At 38.7% G+C, this 16,532-nt stretch overlaps 1 protein-coding gene across 3 annotated transcripts in view; it reads left to right on the plus strand.

Annotated features, from left to right (window-relative positions):
- The window catches only part of LOC133918544 (methyl-CpG-binding domain-containing protein 9-like), a 36,704-nt gene extending 20,750 nt beyond the window's left edge, over positions 1-15,954 (plus strand). For all 3 annotated transcript variants that reach the window (XM_062362459.1, XM_062362460.1, XM_062362461.1), the window contains exons 7-11: positions 8,194-8,529; positions 9,463-9,561; positions 10,193-10,621; positions 12,005-14,071; positions 15,030-15,954. In XM_062362459.1, coding sequence (XP_062218443.1) covers positions 8,194-8,529; positions 9,463-9,561; positions 10,193-10,621; positions 12,005-14,071; positions 15,030-15,281 — 3,183 coding nt within the window. In that variant the 3' untranslated portion in view covers positions 15,282-15,954. The remainder of the gene's footprint in view (positions 1-8,193; positions 8,530-9,462; positions 9,562-10,192; positions 10,622-12,004; positions 14,072-15,029) is intronic.
- The last annotated feature ends 578 nt before the right edge of the window (positions 15,955-16,532 follow it).

A 16,532-nucleotide genomic window follows, 5' to 3' on the forward strand; every position in this document is an offset into this window, starting at 1 on the left:
ACAGAGTGCCAGAGGTGCTCTTCCGCGTATCAATGTCGCCGCGAGGTCGTTGTCGCTGTAGCCGACCAATTGTCCCTCCACTGCTTTCCTGTAGCGGCAGCTGTAGTTGATCGTCCCGACAACATAGCGTAGGATCCTCTTCATGGCCGTCATATGCTCCTGAGTTCACCGCTCCATGAAGCGGCTCACGAACCCAACGCTGAAGGCAAGATCCGGCCGTGTGTGGACGAGGTAGCAGAGGCTTCCGACAAGTCTCCTGTACTGTGTCGCGTCCACTTCTGCCGCCGTGCTCTCACGGCTGAGCTTTAGCTGTTTCCCCATCGGGGTGTGAGCGGGATTGCAGTTTTTCATCCCCGCCATTTCCAGGATTCGAGCGGCGTACTGCACTTGGCACAACATCATACCGCCGCCGCTCTGCTGGACCTCGATCCCAAGGTAGGAGAGCAAACCGAGGTCGCTCATCCTGAATTGTGTCTCATCTCCGCCTTGAATCGATCAATCACTTTTGCCGATCCCGTGATGATCAGATCATCCACGTAGACCCCAAGGAGCAGCAGCGTGTTGACATGGCCGCGTCGGTACATCGCATGTTTGTGCGTGCTCTGCTCAAAGCCGAGAGCACTCAAGGTGCTGTCGAGCTTCGCGTTCCATGCGCGCGGTGCTTGTCGCAGGCCGTAGAGCGCCTTCCACAGCCGCAAGACCTTGTGCACTTCTCCGGCGATGACAAATCCCGGTGGCTGCGCAACATACACTTCCTCCAATTCGCCATTCAGAAATGCCGATTTCACATCCATGTGATGGACTAGCCATTCCTCTTGAGCAGCTAGCGCTAGCAGCAGGCGTAAGGACTCCAAACGAGCAACAGGTGCGAATACCTCGTCGAAGTTCACGCCCGGTTGCTGCACATAGCCCTTGGCAACGAGGCGGGCTTTGTGCTTGATCACAGCCCCAGTTCATCTTTCTTGAGCTTGAACACCCACTTGAGCTTGATTGGGCGGTGTCCACGTGGCAGCTCCACCAGCGACCATGTCCCGTTCTCCTCGATGGATTTCATCTCTTCCAGCATTGCTGCTTGCCATGCCGCGTACGTTTCGCCTCGATAAAGGAGCTCAACTCTCCCGCGCTTGCCAAGTGCAGCTCGGCGTCGTCCAGGACGCGGGTAGCGTATCCTGCTGGAGCTCCCTTGTCGCCGAGCAACTTGTCAACGATGCAGTAGCTACTGGCCTGTCGCCGTGGTGTGCGTTGAGCCTGGTGCTGTCATTCGGTAGTGGTGTGACGAAGTCCGCATCCTCGAATGATTCGCCACTCGGTGTTTTGGGCGACGCATCGGCCGCCGCTGGACTTGGTGCAAGTGATTTTGCCGCTGGTGTTTCTCCTCCAGTTGAGTTGGATCCGTCCGCCGCTGGGAGATGGACTTGATTCACCATAAACTCCACGGTGAAGTCGCTCGACGGAGCCACGCTCCCAGTTGCATCCGCCTCCCAGCTCCATCTGGCATCCTCGTCGAAGGTCACATCTCTTGACACGCGAACACGCTTGGTGCTTGGGTCGTAGAAGCGGTATGCCTTCGCGCCAAGCTCATAGCCGATAAACATACTAGTTATATGATTTACACATACTAGTTAGCAAGGAAAGTTAAACGCATTAGAAACAAATTCATAGCACACTTAGCAAGTAATTAAGACATGTATAGATATGAAATATAGACATAACAAGATTACAATAAGGTCTACATATGCTAGGATAAGCATAAGCTCTAAACAAGCATAAATATATAACCTACTCATATAAGAACAGGAGTTTCCAGATATAACTCGAAACTTTCAAGTTCTGGAGCACTCGGATATTCCGGCCTGACCCGGAACCTCCGAGTCCTGGAGCACTCCAGAAAATTATGTAGAACAACACAATGAGCAAGAATATAGATTTAAGGTATTGTGATAGAATGTTATCTTCATATAATGGTATTGGATAAATAGTAAATATATTTCTATATAACTTGACTCTTTAAACAATTAGATAACTCTTCAAATAAATAGCCAAATCTCTAATCCTAATTATCATTGACATTCTTGAGGATATTTATTTCACAGAGGCTAATTTTACTTGAAAAAATATTAGTCTCAAAACACAAAACATAGGATGAGCTCTCCCTAAATATGTGCATCTAAATACTTGAATTATTTGTAACATACACATAACTCATTCAAGAATTTAGATGAGTTTACCCTATATTTTAAGTTAAAGCAGAAAATGAATTTATAAAGTAAATACTTGTGCCAAGAATGAACTTACAACTATAAGATCACGTAGATTAAGTTCATCTTCCATAGCCATCATCAAGTCTAAATCCTCTAGTATTTCTTTTACCTTATATGGCTCACAAAGACACAAAAGGTAAAATTCACAAGAGATTGTAACTTGATATTTTAGCGATTACCATCCTTTTTTCAAATATTTTTTTAAACATCATTGATGAAGTGGTCTCTTGACACTTGATGAGCTTTTGACGAAGCACTTGAGGTGAAAGTTCAATTTTAACTTCTTTCTTCATTTCAACATACCTCCAATTTTCTGCAGATTTCAGAACTTCAAATTTAGCCCGAAATGTTCGGTTTACAAATACTGGAACTTCCGGATTCAATTCGGATTATCCGGATTATCCAAAAAGTTCAGATGCTTGAGGTTTTAATGAGTCTTGATCTTTTCTTGATATTTTTTTATGATCACCATCAAGTATTCATTGCCTGCATCACTCATAAGACCTTTTTCTAGAGAGCATTATTAAACGCATCACTTTATAAGAATGTAGATATTTAAGCAAAAACTCCCTAGCCAACTTTAAGTGTTCACAATCACAAAAAGATTGTAAACGACTCACACCTACACAAGGTTAAGGAGGCTAGATATTTCAAAGTAGATACTTGTTACCGAGATGTCATTGGTTTTTTATGTTGGATTAATAATCTTCATACTTGACGTTCTTTCTACAAATAATAAGAAATACGATTTGAAAGGAAACTTGATATGAGATTTGTAATAAAATTTTTCTCAAGTGAGCTAAGTCTTCAATGCATCTTTAAGTATCTATTTATCAAATTAGCATTTTGTGGTACCCAAACTATGTTGGCTCCTTTAAGGTTAGTCACGAGAGATTTAGGCATCCAAATATCTCTTGCATTAGAATGAGGTGAACTAATCACCTTAGTAACACAAGTATCATTCTTAACCTTTCTAAGCAAATATTGATCATTATTGAAAGAGCTAGGTTTAGAAATGTTACCCTTGAGACAATTTTTACCAATTTATCCCTTTTCACGATGTGTAGCAAATTTTGTCACTAAGCCTTTTTATTGAGACTTCTCACCTTGATGACTATTTGTTTGACCTCTTCGCTTGTATGATCTTAAAATGGTTTGAGGCCTTTTTTTTCATGTTGATCATCATGATGAGAATTTCTTGATCTCTTAATGATGGAGCTTCTTTCTTCATAGAACTCTTCTCTTGTTGTTCCTTGATCAAGGATCTCTTCTTCTTCTTCAAAGAGCAATCCTGGAGATTAATTTGCTTAATTTTAAGATCCACATAAAGATTAGATAACGAATTATGAGATTCTTAAAGTTTTTCATATTTAACATTTAAGGTCTTAAGTTCTTCTATTTTTTTAATGAGGAATCCCTCTTGCCTTTCGAAGCTTTCGTCGTGACCTTCTATTATGCGCATAAGTTTTATCATTTCAAACATCATTTTTTCTCAAACCCGAACTTATCATTATCATTAGCACTAAAACTAACATTGACATGGTTATCCTCACTTACCCTTTTTTTTTTTACCTTTTGCCATAAGACACAATGGAGAATCAGTGTGAGAGAATGAATACCTTAGAGAAGTGGATGCTTCACTTTTAAATTGAGGACAATCCATGCTATAATGTTCATATTGATGACATGTATGGCACGTCCTCTTGATATTCTTTTAGATGGACCTTTCTTCTTGATTTTTCTTGAGGTTTTTCCACCTAAACTTTGTCTCAAGTAAGTTTCTATTTCCTTAGAAATATTAGTCTCACAAATACTAATAGAAATAGATGCATTAAAATGAGGACAATTGATCATATCATCATGATAAATAGGTATTTTTGCACTAGATGATATGCAAGGGTTAACAACACTAGTGGATATGGAATTTTCACTAGTAGTGTTGTCAAATTTCAAAGAAAGGTTTGAACACTTACTAATCCCACTCACTGTATCATTACCTTGCTCGGATTTGTCAACTGTTGAGGTGGATGACAAAGTGATATCCTCTTGGACAAGGGAGGAAGTCATTTGGTGCTCTTCATGATGTAATGATGAAGTAGAACATTTCTCAAATGACAACTCTGGAAGAAGTTCTTCTACATCATATTTGGACTTAGTATATCTTTCTTTAAGAGTGGCCCAAATGAGATGAGTGTCTTCAAACGGCATGATGGATTCAACCATATATAGACTCAAAGCATTAAATAAAGCATTAGTGGCTCGAGCATTGAGATTTATGTATTTCTCTTCCTCTTCAACCGATAAGAATTTATCACTAGGAGAAAAAATGCTTACATCTACGACTCGCTTTATTTGAGGACCCATGGTCATAACATTGAAGCATGCGAGTACTCCACTCAATATAATTAGAGCCATCTAATAGGAGTGGTTTTATATGCACTAATCTACTAGTTGACATCTTTATTCTCTAGTTGGTGAAGCTCTAAAAGAGGGACTTAGCTCTAATACCAATTGAAACGATAATGATGTCAACTAGAGGGGGGTGAATAGGCATTTTTATAAAAATTTGTCCACTTTTACCGTAGGTCTAAACTTACAGCGAAAAATAAACTAACAAATTTTTCACAAGTAAAAATCCTAAATATGCAAAGCTCAACTAGTGCACAATCACCTTAAATAAGTGTGGATGTTACAATCCTAGTGTGACAAAGATTACTTACATCTAGCAAAAGATATGCAAAAAAATATTAATTGAAAAATCTTGAAAACACTATTCATCGAAGACTCCGGGTTCAGAGCTAATTGTACAATATCCAGAGTTTTCGGGCTAAATTCGGAACTTCCAGGTTTAACTGAGAATGAACTCAAAATTGAAATTAAACAGCGCCTAAAGGGTTCTAGCTCAAACCAAATGAAGTCGTGTGTTCCAAGTGATGATTTCAAGTAGATCTACGGAGAACTTATAATCAAATGCACACGAACAAGTAGATCGAGCAAAATGCACAAATATTAAGCAAGAACACAAGAACATGAAAACAAGAGAGGAGGCACGCGACTTGTTTTCCGAAGTTTGGATACCTCCTCTAGAGGCTCCTATGTCTCCGTTGAGGGACTCAGTCACATGTGAGCTGGGTCTCTCTTAACCTTTTTCCTCTCCAAGCTCGGTCACACTTGAGTTTTGGTTTTCACTTTTGATTCCTTCCCTTTCAGAGACGAAATTGAAGCCTTTACAAATTTCCCGCGGCACATCACAACCTTGGTGCTCGTCTACGACACCTAGCCACATAGGAACTCTAAGCTTCAAGAGTAACAAACGCTTCGCGAACTTCTTGCCGATGAATTCGATTTCTCAAGAATGGATTTTAGCTCACTTGCACTTAATCTTTCAATCTTTCAACCCAACTCACTTTTCTTCTCAAATCTCTCACTAAAATGGAGTGGGGAGTTCTTTTGGCTTTAGAATGTTTTTCTTTTGTGCCAAAGCAGTAACAACAAAGAATGGAGGTGAGGGGGTATTTATACCCAACCCTAAAACCTAGCAGTTACATATTTTTTTTACTGACCCGGAGTCTCCGGGTTGGCACTAGAACGCATAATTGAGAGCCCTGATCGGAGTACAACTCAGAGGGTCCGAAACCCGGAGTATCTGGGTGAAACACTTAGGCCCTAACGGACCACTTGGCTCGGAACCTCACCCGGAGACGGACAACCTGGAGTATCCGAGTTCAGCACAGCTGGTCCTCTGGAAAACAGCGATAACTTTTGATCCCGAAGTTCGATTTCAACGATTTTAGACTCTATGAAAAACTTATTTAGAGGGTTATACATTCAACTGAATTCATCTGAGATACTACAAATAGCTTACATTGTATCCCTCTTAATGGTGCGGCATACATATACTCAATTTTAAAGATAAAACACATTTGAATCACATTGAGCCTTTGAATACCTTCAAGTACTGCTTCTTTCCTTCAAACTTAGAGGGTTGCCAATTGTTATATCATCTTCACTTCATCTCTTCTTGATTCTTCATGTGATTGATGTGAATTACCGGTAGCTTCACATGACTTCGCACGGTATAGGTGCAAAGCCCTCACTCGCTTTTCAGCATCGTTTTGGTCCTTCGGCGCCAAGCTATTTGCTTGCGCTTCACCGCCCATCACAGCTGAATCTTACTTGTCCTTCACCGTCTTACCATATAAAACCATTTTGTATTCGGCATCTTCAATAAATTCACTTTATCATATATGGAGTTCAGTCTTGTTCTTCACTCTTGGCATATATAATATCTCAACTCAACTCATGCTTTTTTATAGATCCTAACTCCAACTCACTCTCAAGCACAATTCACATGAGTTAGTCCATAAAATTTAATTGACAATTTTTATACGGGAAAAATGCAACCCCCCCCTAAAAGTTACTTGGATTTTGACTCCCCCCCACCCCCAAAAGTTGTTTTGTTGCAAAAAAAACCCCCAAAGGTTTGGTTTATTGTAAAAACACCCCCAAAAATTCAAAAAAAAAATTAAAAAAATCACAAAAAATTCTAAAAAAAAACTAGAGACAATTCTAAGACCTTTTGTGAAATTTGTTTTCAAAAATAATAGCTTTGCATCATATTTCATGGAGAGTAAGTTTGAAAAAAAAGAAAAACGTGCAGCTCATTTATTAATTCGAGTTAAATGCATAGTTAATTATTTACTAATCCAAAAATCATGAAACAATTTTTTTTAGTGTTCTTACATGATCCTCTATCTTTTAAAAATACATGAAATCTTGAAATAATTATTGTAACGTGCAGGATTGAGTAAATGTGTTGCAGATAGATTAATTCATAACTAATCCATAACACCCCCAAAATTAGTGAAACCACTTTTATTAGTTTACTTAAACAATTATTTGTGTAGGAAAAATAATGGTAGACATGACAAAGTTAAAATAACATGAGTTAATAAATGAGCTGCATATTTTTCTTTTTTTTCCAAACTTCCTCTCCATGAAATATGATGCAAAGGATATTATTTTTGAAAAAAAAAATTCACAGAAGGTTTTAGAATTGTCTCTAGTTTTTTTTAGAATTTTTTTAATTTTTGGGGGGTTTTTTGCAACAAAATAACTTTTGGGGGGGAAAGTCAAAATCCAAGTGACTTTTGGGGGGGTTGTATTTTTTTCCTTTTTATACCTTAAGTTACTTGAGCTCCACAAGTTACTTTATCTCCACAAGTAACTTATTAGCCTTCCTGCATATTGTCAATCTTATTGAGCTTTTCCTTCTCCTCATGACCATCACCTAGCATCATTAAGAGCTCATTTATCTTGATGCACTTTCAATTTCCCTATTTACCTAGAGCTCATGCATATTTCTTCTATATGCATTAACTATGGAACAACCTACTAACAATTCTCAATAACGTTATTAGTCTATATATATTATCATTAATTAACAAAACCATATATAAGGGCTAGATGTACTTTCAATCAGAAAACTTTTATTAAATGTTAATCTGAAGTTTAGTGCCAGTTCATCAAAATTTCACCGAAGTCTTGTATATAGCTGCCAGAAGAGGAAAGCCACCAGACTGGTACTCACTTCAGTCCTAAAACAGTGTTGTTTTCGGAACATGCAGTCACACTTTTTAAGCTTAGAATGCTATATTTAGATTTGTCACAAAAGTTACTTGCATAATATTATAATTTTACTTTATTTTAAAAATATATTACAACAGAAATTAGAGGTCAAAGCTACGTTTTGGAGGCACGCTGATGTCCAAAACATCGCCTTTTTGTGACTGGAGGGAGCACAAGAAATGAATTCAGCATTAAATTAAACTTGGTCTTCACCTTGATATTTATTGTGTATCCTTTACTCAGAAATTCCTAGAGCTAGGAGATTATTTGGAAAATATACTAAAAAACATTGTTTGCTTTTCAGAAAGCTGTTTTGTCCGTCTTGACAGAGGCATGTCGTGTAAAAGTACCGCAAAATCCTGAAAAACCAAGAAAACAAAAGAACATTATTTCCATCTCAGAGGCTATCATGAAAAAGTGTCGTATTGCCCTGCGGCGTGCTATTTCCTCAGATGAATCAAAGCTTTTTGGAAATTTGCTTGGAACAACTCTAACGAATTCCAATGAGAATGAGGATGAGGGTATCCTTGGATTTCCTGGTATGGTATCTCGCCCTTTGGACTTTCGCACAATTGATATAAGGTTGGCTATGGGAGCTTATCGTGGATCTTGGGAAGCTTTTCGTGATGATGTACAAGAAGTAAGCTTTTCTTTAACACCTTGTTCTATACTATTCAGTGTTTATGCGCATGTGATATTTTTCCCATATTCTTTACAGATGTTCACGCACCTTCAAGGAATCTCCTTGCATTCATATGATTGCTTGAAATAATGCATTATTTTGATACTATCCTCTTTCTGCCCTTTTCCATGAAAACTAGACAGTTATGTCATGGTACCCGTGGTCGTACTTCTAGCATTGACTGTCAATTTGTTGTTTTAGGCTTTTGGTTTATCATGTCATGCTAGTTTACTGCTATTGCAGTAAGCCTTCTTCTATAGAACTGGTTTGCATAACCACGGATTATTCATGATTCCCTTTTTCTCACTAGTCACTAGTTCTATAGACTGAGTGAGCTTTACGATGCTGACGAGGTTTAGTTGCCTTAAGATAAAGCCAAGGTATCCAGCAAAGACATTAAGATATGGTATGTCTAAAGTAATGTGTTTAATTTAATCTTGAAACTATATTCCATTTTATTCAGGTTTGCCATAAAGTAAAAATGAAAATAAGTTGTTGTGAAGTATTTCTTATGTTCATGCGGTGTGTGCTTGAGCAGTTACCAAAGGATATACAAAAGGTTAGTTACAAAAGGATATACAAAAGGTTAGTGCTGAACTTTAGTGTGCTGATTTTATTTTATTTTTTATTATCAGTTTACATGAAGCTATAGCTTTTCTTAAATAAAACTTGAACAGTACTTTTGTTCATAATATGAGCTTAGCTCAAGATATGTAGCAAAAAAGATGTTATATTTTGTGGATCTGCTAGAGTGATATTTGCTAATAAATGTATGCATTTTGATGGATGTGCTGTTTTCAGCAGTTTTAATTTACGCCTGTGTTGCCTTAAAATGAGGTTCCTGCAAGAAGTTCTGTGGTCAAATTATGGTGTCTTTTTGTTTGTCTGCAGGTAATCTGTAATCTGCACACTGCATTTGGTGATCGACCTGATGTGCTGGAAATGGTTGTAGCATTGTCTCAGAGTTTTGAGTCATTATATAAGACAGAGGTTGGTTTCTGTCCCTGTAAAATTTTGCCTTTTCTGTTCAATGTATAATTTTAGCTTCTACCATACCTCACAGTAATCTTCCATCATGGTATTGTTAATATGCCTAAGGGTTTGCTGTATGTAACAATGGATTGGATGTTCTGACAACAAGGATTAGATTATACTTGGACGAGTTGCGATGTCCAAAAAAAAACTTGGATGTGATAACATGTTAGGGGCAATATATAGAGAGTACATGAGATAGTACAGGATAATGACTCTAGTAACCTAAACGTAAGGGATCAGGACTCTATATTTCTAACAATACTGATGTATAAAGATAATCTAATAGTTATTTTTTACAACTCTTTTGATTTGCCAGTCACTACTAGTTTGCTTCTCTCAGTTCTCTGAAGTGATTGTGAATAGTGAACAAACACATAAGAGTTCCTTTTATTCCGGAAGATTTTTGTTTAACCAGTTGCGCTTCTAAACACCAATTTATGCTTCCTAGGATAATGCTTAGGTACTAGCTTTCACCAAGTACATATTAGCCTTACTGTCAACATTTCCATTTATTACAAAATACGGCCATGATTTTGTGGTAAACCTTACTCAATTTATTTTATATTTTTAAATTTGGCTGGTGTAGGTACTCGATGTTGTTGAGAAGTTTGATAAGTACCTCTGTAACAAGGATGACGATTCAGAACTCAATGAGGAGTTACTTGATATTCTCACTGCAGCAAACAACATGCCCAAAGCTCCGTGGGAGGATGGTGTTTGCAAAGTATGTGGCATTGATAGAGATGACGATAGTGTTCTTCTATGCGATAAATGTGACTCGGAATACCATACGTACTGCTTGAATCCACCACTAGCTCGCATACCAGAAGGAAACTGGTACTGCCCATCATGTGTGGCAGGCAGAAAGAGAGCGCATCCTGATCACAATGTTGCAGATTTGATGCGAGAACAGAAGAAGCATGTTGGGGAGGAATCTCATGCTTTTTATGATGCAGTTAATAAGTTAGCTATGGCAATGGAAGAGAAAGAGTACTGGGAGCTTAGCATACCAGAGGTTTGTCTTTTCTCTTTGTCTTTGAAGTGAAGTTCAGTTCTTGGCTCTTTACTCTTTGAAATGTTTTTCTTGTATTTTCTGTAATGTTTGTTTGAGTCTTGGTGTTCCTTCATCCCAGCTAAAGAAAATGTGAGAACCATGCAAATCTATCTTTTGCTAAGAATGGGGCATCGAATTATGAAGTTCTTTTCACTTGTTCAAAGAGTTGGGATTCGTGAGACCATATGGGCACGCTAGCTTTACATGGCTTATACTTATCAGATCTCACCCTCTAGTTAAACCAAAGTTTTTGCATTGGCATGTCCAGTTTCTGTTAGTTATGAATTTTTTACCTGTTGCAGTTACATTTTGCTGTTATTGCTCCAAAAAATATGCTTTCAACTAATTGTTATGTGCAAAGTAAGAATAAATGCTTTTTAGAAAGCCACCGCAATGCCAAACCCAGACTTACTGTTTTTGCTGGAAAGTTGTGAGTGTAGCCACTGGATATAAGTTTGCCTGATCCTATGTGGGAGGTAAGTTTGCTGTAAACTTAGGCCCCCTCCCTAGTTAAGGTCAAACCATTATTGCGGCATAAGCTTGAACTTGGAGCTGTTATGAGTTTGCAATCGATGTGGCCAAGATTGACCATGCAGCTGTTATAAGTTTGCCATTGATGTAACATCTCAGGTAAGATCAAGCCTCGGTTATGTTAGAAAGGTTAGGCTCCTCAACCCCATTTTTTTCCTAAGAAGCCCTAAATATGGTTTTTTTTTTCAAAATTAAATGAGCCCTAGATATGTCATCAAAATATGGTGTGCTATGTTAGTAATATATTATATCCAAATTTTGCTTCTTTGGAGCTTTGCATTTCATGCAAGGAGTTGCTGTGAACTGCTCATTTTCTCAGTGGTTAACTATTTTACTGTTAAACACTTATTTTATTGATGCCTTCAAGATTTTTTTGGCTCTGTAATTAGGTATGCTTTTATCAGTTTATGGATATCACGTGCTCTTTTATCTTGGTATGATTTTACTTAGCCTGTTGGATGTGCTGTTCTCTATTATCATACTGTACTATTAATACTCCCTCAGTTGTTTTTTATAAAGCGTATTTTAACTGGTCGCATAGATTTAGAAAATCACTAAGATGGGAGATAATAGTTTAGTTGTCAGAATGTATAAATGCTTAGGAAAGAGAATGAAATAAGTAAGGGAAAAAGAGTGAAAATAGCAATAAATGAACAGTGCATGCGAATCTTATAATTTGCAGCAAGATTAAAAAAACACATAGGCCTTATAAAACGAGCAGGGGTAGTATTACCTAATCTTTTTTTATGCTGTTTTCCATAGCAGATAAGTGACAGATTTTTCTGATGTATCATTTTGATTTTCAAAATGCAGAGAATATATTTGCTGAAATTTCTATGCGACGAAATGCTCAACACAGCTCTAATTAGGGAACATTTAGATCAATGTTCAGATAAGTCCGTTGATCTCCAGCAGAAGTTTCGGTCTTGGAATTATGAATTGAAAGAGCTGAAATATAAGGTAGAAATAAGGACTTCATGCGCCAGACAAGGTAGATGGATCAAAAATGAACATTTAGGTAATAGTTCAGGACTTGGGGAAAATCAGCAGCGTGGCATGCCCACAGCATCAGACCATCTTGAAGAGAGTGAACAGGTTAATGTTGGAGTTAACCTCAACAACCCAGCTGATGGGGCTCCTGCTGGGCAATTGAATGTAGGTAGACCTTACAAAACTGACAATGACATATCCAGTGCATCTTTGATTGAGGGAAATACATCTTTGGGACTTTCCAAACAACCATCAGGGATAACTACTGACCGGATTGATGGGGATGCTATCGGTGAAGGGTTCCAAAGTTGTGAGAAGTCATTAGGTAGCACAAGTTGTACTTATGATAACTTGAATATGAGAGAGTCTCATTTGACTACAGTTATCAGTTCACCAAATGGGGAGTTGCCTGACAAGAATGCTAGTAGATCATTCCAAGATAACCTGGAAGCATCAACAACCACAGTAGTTGATCATGATGCTGATAACAATGAAATGAAGATTTTATTGGATAGGATTTCACAATTGCAGGATTCAATTAGCACAGTAGAGTCACAGCTCACTATGGCATCCTTGAGAAGAGACTGTCTGGGAAGGGATTTGGTGGGTCGATTGTACTGGGTTATAGCAAGACCTGGTAAACGTCCTTGGTTGGTTGCTGATGGAAGCATGCTGATACCCAAGTACAGAGACATTAGCATGGTTAGCAGCTATCCTCAGTCTACATTTGATTGTAGAGGTTGGAACTCAGCATCAGTTGTTATGTATGAATCTGATGAAGAAATCAAGTGTCTTGTTGACTGGCTAAGGGACTATGAGCCTAGGGAGAAAGAACTGAAAGACTCTATCTTGCTCTGGCAAAGACTTAATCTCCAGGCTAGTTTTCCTCTTAGTGATCCTCCAGCGTCCAAGTTTTCAAAGATTGGACCACTCATAGACCTTCCACATACCAAGGCTTTTGTAATTTTGGAGCAAAAGTATGGCCTGCAATTGGACCAGGACACTAGTGATCTCTCGAAAAGGCGAGGAAAGAAGACAAAATCAGGTTCTGAAGAAAGAACATATCGCTGCGACTGTTTAGAACCTATATGGCCTTCTCGGTATCATTGTTTAACTTGTCATGAGACTTATCTTACATCAACAGAATATGAAGAGCATAATGGTGGAAAATGCAACAGAAGCAATCATTCTCGTAATGAAAGCAAGGAAAATGATGAGCCAAAAGTGAAGGGTATCAAGTCTGATACAAAGGAAAAAGATCCAGCAGATCATAATTGTTCCATTGATCCATCTAGCAACAGAAAATTGGAGCCATGCCCTTATGACTTTGAAGAAATTTGCAGAAAATTTGTCACAAATGATTCAAACACGGAAACAGTGAAGGAGATTGGGCTCATTGGATCAAATGGAGTTCCATCTTTTGTGCCTTCACCTGCATTTTTCTTTGAACCGCCAGTTGTGCTAAGTCAAAATAAAAGATATGATGATATGCCAAATGATTGGACTTCCTCTTTGGAGGAATGCCAGGCAATGTCTGCCAAAAAGAACGGGCTGGAGGAGTCCAAGTCTGGTCAAGATTGTCCTGGCAATGCAGGTGAAGAGCAGATGCCAAAATCAAGGAAGCCTGTCAGGGATAGTACTTCTGGCGAGGAAACATCTTCTGCAAGAGGCAAACCAACAAGATTGCTAGCTGTTAATGGGGGCTTGGTTCCGGAGTCATCATTGAGGCCTGTGATAGGAAGGAACTCTCATATCCTAAAGCAGCTAAAGATAAACTTGCTTGATGTAGACGCAGCTTTGCCTGAGGAAGCATTGAGAGCCTCAAAGTCTCAGCAAATAAGAAGACGTTCATGGCGTGCTTTTGTCAAGGATGCAGAATCAATATCCCAGGTATGTCAGCCTTTTTTTTTCCTTCCTGTTTACTGATAAAACCTATTTAAATAGTATTGGTTGCTCTTTTCAGTGAGTACCAAATACCATTTATACTAGTGTTTTTGGGTAGCAAGTTTTGGTTACAGTACAGTGCACTAAGTTTTTAGTCAGAAGTGCTGTCCACAATTTTAGAAGGCAAGTTTTGTTCAATTGATGACCATGCTCAAAAGTGTGGCATGCAACATCTCTATCATCACTCTTTAGTTTATATGTTGGCAATGCATAATGCAAGCCATTCTTAGGGTTTAATTATGTAACCCTGCTTCAGCTGGGGCACCGAATCAACATAAAAGGAACCCGGAATTTTGGTAATGCAGTGTATAGATTTAGGATAAAAGCTGGGGTCTCTGTTGTAGCAGGCATAAAATTTGAACTTCAAACTCAAAATGTGTTAAAAGAAACAAAAAAAAAATAACATAAAATTTTCTTGTGATGGTAGCACTTTTTTCTCCTTTTGATTTATCAGACCTTTCTTATTTTGTGGCTCCTAATTCTTGACTCAATACATTTTAGTTTCACATTTTGTACATAGGTAAACTGAGAGGTGCATGTAAAAATTTTACCATAATTTTTTCATGTTGATTTGATGCTCTAACTAGATAGGTTGCACAATTACACCCTTACTATGGTTTGCATCTGAAATGTTGCCTTATTTGTTGCTGCCCTGTGTTTGACTAAAAATGACAAGTGTAAGGTCTATTGTCACCAGATTGAGAAAACAAGGTCAATAACATTTTTTAGAATTATAGGGACTTAATTGGCCAATTTGGAGGTGTGACAGACCCAAATGGTACTGGAAATCTGTAATTCTGTTGTTACCTTCTAACTCAAGTCTTCGTAAATGCAGTTTCAGTTATGCCTGAAATTGTTTCAGCATTATTCCTTGTCTGATTAATCATTCCTGTGCCCTTTTTAGGTGGTATTGGCAACCATCTTGTTGGAGAGCATGATAAAAGCTGAGTTCCTGAAGAACAATTGGTGGTACTGGTCCTCCTTCACAGCAGCTATCAAGACAGCAACCGTATCTTCGCTTGCCCTCCGGATCTACACTCTTGACGACTGCATCATCTACACAAAGGATCATGTTCCAAACACCGAGCCGGCTGACGGTGGAAAGCCTGTAAACAAGGGGAAGAGGAAGAAAGAGGGGGAATCATCGGCATCGTAATGGAGGGTGTTCCCTGCTCCATTGTAGATTCTAGATTTATAAGCTTCTCGGTCAGTTCTCAGGCAGCGTAACAATGTGACTCTGTGGTCAAGTAGATTGTGGTCAAGTAGATCGAAGGTATAGATGATAGTGATACCAAGTCCCGGCCAATGTGGCCTCGTACCGTTGCTTGGTTTTACCTTAAGACTCTGGTGTCCTGCCAAGGGTGCAACCTTGTTTTACCCATTTCGGTTTCTTGGTACTTACCGGCGTGCCTTTGCGCTCCTGCTGCTGTCGTTTAGGGTCAGAATAATCTCTGCTGACATTTGCTCTGTAAATTCTGTTGGAAGGATGGCACCAGCAAGTGCTGGCGTTTAAACGAGATCCGGCGGGAGGAGCAGCGAAAATTTGTCTGTCGGGCTTAGCCAGTTCTGGGGATTAGGCGAGATCTGCTAGGTCGGTAGGATTTATCTCATTGCTACCCTGCTTCATTTTATTTTGGTAGCGGCAGTGGGTAGTTGAGTTATCATGCTCTTTTGGTGCTGGGCATTGTATTTTGGATGTCCCTGTTCATCTAACTGCATTAGGCTCTTGACTCGTAACGGCGAGTGTAATATTCTTTTGACATAGGAATGCTACTTTTGTAACTTAACTGGAACTAATAATGAAGGATGAAAATGAATCTCTCTCTATCCCTTGCCTCTCTTCTTCATGTCGTAAGAGTTGGTTTGGTTGGTCCTACCACTCAAAGTCGGGTGGGCGGAAAGGTTATACAACCTCCCCATCACTAGGCCATTGCCCTGTTTCTTTGTTGGGACTTGGAACAATGTCAAGGGAGGAAAATGAGCTGGGGAAGATAGGTTTTTCCCCCCTTCTTTTTGAGAGGAGGAGAATATAGTTTTGATATAGGGTGCGGGATTGAGATAATGTAATGGTGGAGTTGTGAGTGTTGCATGTGACTAGCCTATTTAGTAGGGCTTCAGATTCAAAAATTATTAAAGATAGGTATCTATAGCTTTAAGAATTCGTAAAATTAGAGATGTGCATATAAAAAAATGTTTAGATGAATCATTTTATTTTTATTTTATGCTAAAAATAAAGAATAAAATTGTTTTTTTTAGACTACAAACTTCAAATCTGAGCTGCAGCCCTGTGGCCTTAAGATTCGATTCCTAGGCTAGAGAAAAAGGGGTTGGAAATTAGAATACTCGTAAACCTCGTACTTTGTCACTCGATTTTAGTTAACAGGTAAAATAGTTCCTCGAAGATCAA

The sequence above is a fragment of the Phragmites australis genome, chromosome 5 (genome assembly GCF_958298935.1).
Source record: "Phragmites australis chromosome 5, lpPhrAust1.1, whole genome shotgun sequence".
Classification (NCBI taxonomy): domain Eukaryota; kingdom Viridiplantae; phylum Streptophyta; class Magnoliopsida; order Poales; family Poaceae; genus Phragmites; species Phragmites australis.